This window comes from Vanellus vanellus, assembly GCF_965231255.1.
Source record: "Vanellus vanellus genome assembly, chromosome: 24".
In the NCBI taxonomy this organism is placed as follows: Eukaryota; Metazoa; Chordata; class Aves; order Charadriiformes; family Charadriidae; genus Vanellus; species Vanellus vanellus.
In genome coordinates this window covers 7,530,681-7,538,403 of record NC_138929.1, presented here as the reverse complement: position 1 = coordinate 7,538,403, position 7,723 = coordinate 7,530,681, and the positions used below count along the sequence as shown (strand labels likewise).

The window sequence follows — 7,723 nt, the reverse complement described above, 5'->3', positions numbered from 1 at the left end:
TTTTGTCCAATGCCCCAAATCATGCAACAGACTAAGCTAGTCGATTATCAAGTCAACCTAGACAATTGTTCCAGAGGTTGATAATTGTGTGTGGTGTCTACACCTAGATGAGATGAACCCCGGCCAAAATTTGCATTTCACCTTTCAAGATATTTTTAATTGTTTGTGTGTCCTTGATGGCAGCAAAGTCTTTTATTTGCTTCCTTACAAAATCACCTTATAAGAAGACATTGTGTAAGGCAACTCTGTACAACTCGTGTTCACATTTGCCATCAGTGTTGAGTCTAGAAGAGAAAACTTATGAAGTAAGTTCACATAAATAGCTGAAAACAGCTGAGATGACAATTGCAAATAAATATGAATAGGAAATGTCTAAAAATATATAACCAATTAAGAGTTACTTAGAGCTATGCAATCAACTGTGTGGCATTCACATTCACTGAAACAATTATAGCCATGATGGTATAGTTACTCTAAAACAGAGGTTAAATTGCTATCTCTGAATTAAATCCATTCCTCTGACCTACCTTTAGCTGCCTAAAAAAATTACTCCTTAAATCTAAATTATTCATCTAAGAATCAGCTGTCCTTAACAACACTTTTAAAGTTAAATAGGCCACTCTTCAGAGGACTGGGATTGCAATCAACTGATTTGGAGAATCACTAGTTAGACGTTGAAATCTGAATTAGTCACCCAAGCAACTGGTACAATTCGTAAAAATCTCATCCTCACTTGGGCATTTAAGGTAGGTCAGAGTAACTAATTTGATAGTGAAAATTGTAGGATAAGCAACACAGGTTCTGAAGGCTAAAAATTACAAGGGGGGAATCTTCCCTCAAATATCATAAGTTATTTTCTTTCATTGTCTTCTAGGGGAAGAAAATGGTTAAAACTTTCTAACCTTTAGGATATATTCACATTTCTTGATGACTTTACTCAGAGCATCCTTCACCTCTCTATTTCTCAGACTGTAGATGAGCGGGTTGAGCAGTGGAGTCACAACAGTGTAGAAAACTGAGAAAAATTTATTCAGTGCACTTAGAGTCCTATTTTTTGGCAGGACATACACAATTATTAAGCTTCCATAAAAAACTGTAATAACAATGAGGTGGGAAAAGCAGGTGGAAAAAGCTTTTTGCATCCCAGTGGTGGAAGACATTCTTAGGACAGTGGTGATGATACACATGTAGGACACTAGGGTCAGTAGGAAAGGGGGTAGTGCACATACTGATGAGAGGATGAACACCAACATCTCAGTCAGGCTGGTGTCACAGCAGGAGTGTTTTATGACTGGAGTGAAATCACAAAAGAAATGATCGAGAAACTTGGGACCACAGAAGGAATGTTGTGAAATCAGGAAGCAGCTTATGGCCATAACAAGGCAACCATTCATCCAAGACCAAGCTACAAGTTGGAGACAGCATCTGCTATTCATGACAGCTCTGTAGCGAAAGGGTTTGCATACAGCTAAATACCGATCATAGGACATCACTGATAAAAGAAAGCTTTCAGTGACTGCTAGGGAACCAAAGAAATAAAACTGTGTGATGCAGCCGCCAATAGAAATGCTCTTGTCCCCAGTCAGAAAGCTGGACAACATCTTGGGCAGGATGGTAGAGCTGTAGCAGGTCTCCAAGCAGGACAAGTTGCACAGGAAGAAGTACATGGGTTTGTGGAGGTGCCGATCAGCCACCACCAAAACAAAAATAAGTATGTTGCAAATCACAGTCACAACGTAGATCACCAAAAAAAGGAGGAAAAGAAAAGGTTGCATTTCTGGGATATTACCAAATTCCAGGAACAGGAATGTTGTGATGACTGTTTTATTTCCACATTCCCCGTTTGCCATGTATTAAGCTGAGAGGAAATGAATCAGAGTCTGGAATAAACCATCAAGAACTACATTTAATTATTGATCCATCATCACCAATTAATTACAGAATAAAAATGTTATTGTTAACATTGCATGGTTGTATATTTTATTTTCTTTTTAAGCGGTTCTTGAACCTTCTTCAGATAATAATTTATGAAAGACGTTGTATATTTCTAATTCTGTCTTATGCAAACTTTTTAACAAAATTGTTTCCTTAGGTTTGGAAAACATCACACAGAACTGCAGCAGGATGTTTTGATAACTTAGGCTATACCAGACCAACACAATCAGTGGAAAACTGTAATATGGATTTTCAAAGAACTGAACAGATTGGTGAGTGTTTGAGGATACTGAACTTGATAAACAAATAAAATATCCATAAAAACATTGAGGGAAATGTTGAAAATTATGGCTTATCTCACATGGCAATATTTTTTTAAACCTGCAGGGTCAGAAAGCGATATTCCAGCCAACAGAAATAAGCTATGATTTAGAAACCTTCAGTCAAGAAAAAGAAAGAAGAAAGAAAAAGAGAGGGAGTCTTGGGTGGGTGACCATTTCATCACCCAAGATGACAAATACCATATCTAGGAAATATAACAGATACTGAAGGAAATTGTGAGAAGTGTATTTTTGTTTTGTGCACTGCTATTAAAACTACCAATTTCTCTTCTTTCTCTCCCTCTCTTCTCTCCTCTCTCCTTTTTATCTCTCTTTTTTTTTTTAGGTGTTGGCAGATTTTTGTTCTGTGTGTGTGTGTGTGTGTGTGTGTGTATGTGTGCGTGCCCTTTTTTTTTTCTGTTAAAGAGTTACTTCAGAAGATAAAAGAACACAAGGCTGAGGAACAAGAAGGAAGTGACCTGCTAGGGACCTGCTGTTACTTGTTAAATTAAATATTGTTGCACACACAATCTCAGTGTAGACACACACATCTGGACATATTAATCCCACAGTCAGTGTTCAAAGTAATTGAGATGAACTTTACTGTAAGAGGATTTACTGTCTCATTTCTAAACAATCATACTGAAATATCTTTATTTCATTCAGATGGAATATCCAGAAGAGTAACACTTCAAAATAGACCAAAATTTATTCCTGTTTCACAAACCATATTTCAGTAGAAAAGTTCACAGGAAATTTTCCCACCTACCTTGCTGCAGGACAGTTTGTATTCGTAATTCTTACATGGCAGACTGCTGAGACTATCAGTAGAATTTCTGCCCTTCTTATCTCAAAATATATTGTATGAATAGAAAGTTAATAAATACCTAAGAAAAGTTGGTATTCAGTTACACTATGGTGAATATCTAACAGATTAACTGCATGCTCATTTGTCTACCTATTCATTCTTCCTGCTGTAATTTTCTTCATATCCTGTGCATTAATTAATGTCCACCCTAATATTTTCATCCTGACCAATCTTAAAGGATAGAAGAGAGTTATAAAATAATATTTTCTTATTTAATAAAAATTAATCTCTTTTTGCCTCTTAGAAATGTAATTTCAGCCTAGTTTGATACGATGCACCTGCACTTGAAGTGCTTTCGCTCTGTAGCTGAATAAGGTGTTCCAGCGCACAAACCTTCTCCAGATGGCTGTGGCTCTGCTCTGCCTGCCTGTGTACTGCTGAAAGATGAACCTCTGTCTGGAACTGATATGAGATGGGACAGCTGTCCCACTGTTTATCTTTCCTGCTGGAATAACAAGTGTCCCTTGGCATTACTGCATTTGGGAATTTAACAATAACAGCCCACAATACCTCATAAGTTTTGCAGATTATTCAGACTGTGACACAACTAGAAGAGGGTGAAAACAGAATTTTCAGTCTGAAATAAGATCTTTACAAAGTAGTTTTCCTGTTTGTCTTTATCACTTATTTTCTCTGTTATTTTATTTCCCATTATCAGTCAAAATGGCAAGAAGCTGCTGATTTTTGTGTGGCTATTATTTACATTAAAAAGATTTATTTTTCTAAACTGTGTTCTGTAGATGTTGTATGGGGCCTGGCTGTGATGGAGTTAACTTCCCCCATAGCAACCCTCACAATGCTGTACTTTGCAGTTAGAACCTTGCTGATAACACACCAGTGTTTTGGCTACTGCTGAGCAGTGCTGCACAGCATCAAGGCTGAAACTCCAACACCCTAACGCCCTCTCCCCAAAGGCTAGTAGGCTGGGGGTGGGTTGGGAGAGGACATAGCCAAGACAGCTGACCCAGTCTGACTAAAGAGATATTCCATGCTGTATGATGTCATGCTCAGCAATCAAAGCTAAGTGAAAGGAGGAGGAAAGGGGCACATTCATTATTAAGGTGTTTGTCTTCCAAAGCAACCACTACATGTACTGGGGTCCTGCTTCCCAGGAAGGGACTGGACATCACCTGCTGATAGGAAGTAGAGAATAAATCTTTTTTGGTTTGTTTGTGGTTGTTTTTTTTTCCTTTGCTTCTGTGCATGCTCTTTCCTTTTTCTTTATTAAACTGCCTTTATCTCTACCCACGAATTTTTCACCTTATTTTTTCCCCCTGTCCTGCTGGGGGGGGGGGTAGTGGTAGAGCAGCTTGGTGGACACCTGGCAACCAGCCAAGGTCAACACACCTCAGATATCTATGTTTTGACTGTATATATACGCATGTATTTTCACATTGCCAACTGGATTTTACCTCTTAAAACAGACAGGAACATACCAGAGCCTTAAAACTCACATCAATCATGTTTAAACTTCAGTTAATTACTGAAACTCCATGCATGTCCTTACTTCATGAATATTTCTGTGCATATTTCTGTGAATATTTTCTTTTTCATTGAAAGCAGAAAAAATAAGAATGGTCATGGACAGAATCAAATTATAAAAAGAAACTTTTAGAAAAAAGTATGTAGAAAGTGGGAGTTCTTAAAGAAAATGGGCCTGCTCCAGTTCAGCTGTCTACGCTAAGCAGTTTAGATGTCTGAGACCAAGATCAGGTCTTTTGCTGATAAGAGCTGTTGGCTCAGACTTGAGGGGGCTGACATCCTCCAGAGATACTCAGAAGGGGGATATGGGAGGTCCAGCACCACAAGACCATTCACAGCCACCAAGTGGTCTCCATCAAGAGTCAGTGAAAACCTTCAAGTATGCACCTCAGATGGACAAAAGTTTTGGGAAGGTGAAGCTAGGTTAAGGGGTCAGCAGTTCTGTATTTGTGGCACTTTTTGACCAAGCATGCCACTTACTCATCACCTGTGGTGAGGAAAGGAAGGTCCGAGAGGCAGGAAAGTGTTCCCTAGCTGCTCAGATGCAGCATGTAGCATCTACACCTGGGATTCATTTGCCTATTCATAAGCATCAGCACTGTTGGAGACAACATGGGATGTTCCACCAGTTCTCGAAGGCAGTCATGGGCCACAACTACCAGCAGCACACAAATGTCTGTTCATGCACTTCCTCAAAGAACTTGATCTCCATGGGTATAATGAGACTGGACTCACTGTGGCAGAATTTGAACAAAGGCAGCTAGAACTGCCTGTGCTGATTGAAGCTGTCACACTGTCAGCACAGCCCTTGGAGTGGTCTTATCTGAGAATCACTCCAATCCTGAGAGGCAGATTGCAGGAAGCTGCACAGGTTTGCTGGAGAAGCGAGAGTTCAGTGCTATGCGCGCTCCCAGTGAGAGAGAGCCAAGGTGTGCTCTGGGAGCAGTACATATGAAGTCAAATGCAATTTGACTCCTTGAGGGTCTAGAGACCACGAATGAGGTGGGTTGTCTCAACCAGGGGCTGGCTGCCAGGGAAGCGTGAGCATGGGGCTGGCTCATGTGAGGATGGTAGAGATGGAGCATCCCAATCCAGCAGATGAGAGGAAACACCCATGTCAAATGTAGCTATATAAGTTTGAGCTTTTCTGACAACTGTCCCCATTTCTCAGCTGGCCAGCATGTTGGGTTTGCTTCTTCGCAATCCACCACCCAGTTAACAGCCTGGCACTAATCAGGGTATGGCCCTGAGCCCAGCTACCAAATCTGCAGCCAGTGCTGCAGGCCTGGCAGGGGGACAGCTTCCTGGAGGGACGTGTGCCACCTCTTCAGGCACCCAAAAGACACTGCCCCAGCTGCAGAGGGCGATTGGCAGCTGTGGCCCATTGCACCAGATGTGAGGGCACAGCGGAAGGGGGAAGATTTGGCAGACTCTCTCTGGCGAGGAGCAGACCTGCTGAGGGCTTCACAGTCCCTTCCTTGGCTGTGCCCAGAGCATCCTGCCCTGGCGAGGGCCGCCGCTCCTGCCCAGGTGCTGGCGGGGCGGGGGGCACAGATGCTCCTGCCGCCCCAGCAGATCATGCAGTGCGGCGTCCCGCGGCGCAGTTTGCAGACTCTGCTGCCAACTCGCCACTTTGGCTTCCGAGGTGGGGAGGGGGGTCCAGGGACCCCGGTCAGATCCCCTCCACCGGGGGTGTCCCCTCGCCCCTCCCCATCTCACAGACTCCCAGGCCACCCGACAGCCGGGATGCCCGCTGCCCCCACAGCCCCCAGGGAACCAGGCGCCTGGCTGCTCGGGAGGTGGTTTGCAGTGATCCCAGTGGTCTTCCCAGTGTGTCTCCACCCCCCTGGCCCTGCCTCCCCGCCTTCCATCCGTCTGTCTGTCTGCCTGCCCCTCCACCTCTCTCTCCATCACAGCCATCCTTCTGCTTGCGCAGTACTGCATCTTCCTGCCTGCTGGAGCATCCCTTGCTCTGTCTCTCCAGCCCTGCCCCTTCTCTTCCTGTATCACATCCGTCTGCCCCTTCCTCTCTCTCCCCGTTCCTCTTCCACCTCCCCCTCCATCCATCTGATTGTCAGTCCGTCCCTGCTGACTCTGGTGAGTGTCTGCTTGTTTGTGCTTCCCTTTGTTATTCTGGCCTTATTCTCTGTTCATTGTCCCTGTTCACTGAGGAGAGCTCATCCCTGTTCAGTCCATCCCTCTGTCCGTCCCTCGCCCCTATTCCCCCGAGGACTTACACCCTATTTGCTCTGTCTGTGCACCCTGTCAGCATGACGGTGGGGTGGGAATTTTTCTGGTGCTGCCTACCCTGTCACCCCAGAGTGGGAACTGGGGAAATTGAGGCAAATGTGTCTGAACCAGAAAGATTTATGTCGATGGGTTTGGGGTGGAGGGCGGTCTCTTTTGTCTCCTGGCACTTGGCTGGAAGACAGCCAGATATCACTTGAACTGCACCTTCCCCCAAGTGCCTTTCTGGGATTTGCTCTGCAATCATGGAATACCTGTCCCTGGCCTCATTTCTCTCTCCATCATGTTCCCCCTTATTACCTGGACTTTCAACCTACCCTCACAAGCTACTCCATGAACATATCCTCACACGTGCTATCTATACTGTTTGTGATGGATACTGCTTATGTCTTCTAAAATGGACCCCTCCATCTCTCCATCCATCCATTTCAACAAAAATTCTAATGTCTCTGTTTGTCCACCTATTCATCCACCTGTCCCAAAATAGACCTCATCTGCCAATCTATCCATCCAGCCATGGATGGAGAGCCATGTATTGTTCATCCCAATACAGTCCTGCCCATCCACTTTTACTTTCACTCCTTCCCTCCATCTTCCCTTGCTATCCCTCTTGTTCTCTTTGAGATTCTTCCACGGTGGGTGTCAGGTGCAGACCTCCTCAATGCAGATACTCCATGTGACATCCCAGTGCTCATGAACAGGGATTTCTGAACCCCTGGGTTTGCTCTGGCTGTACATGGTGGGTTGAGGCTTCCAGCTATGTGTCTGGGACAGGAAATAACAAAGAATCTTCACCAATTAGGGGCTGCCTGGTGGTTTCTGTGGATCTCTCCTCTTACAGGAGACCCTTCTTGTCTGCAGGTCTCCAGAA

The 7,723-nt window shown here is 43.9% G+C and overlaps 1 protein-coding gene across 1 annotated transcript; it reads right to left on the bottom strand.

Annotated features, from left to right (window-relative positions):
• Positions 1 to 887: 887 nt before the first annotated feature.
• On the bottom strand, positions 888 to 1,850 carry LOC309681231 (olfactory receptor 6B1-like; the record flags this gene model as incomplete). The annotated part of the gene is made up of 1 exon (XM_082495065.1): positions 888 to 1,850. One exon carries the CDS (start codon positions 1,848 to 1,850, stop codon positions 888 to 890), a length of 963 nt encoding a protein of 320 aa, XP_082351191.1.
• Positions 1,851 to 7,723: the final 5,873 nt, after the last annotated feature.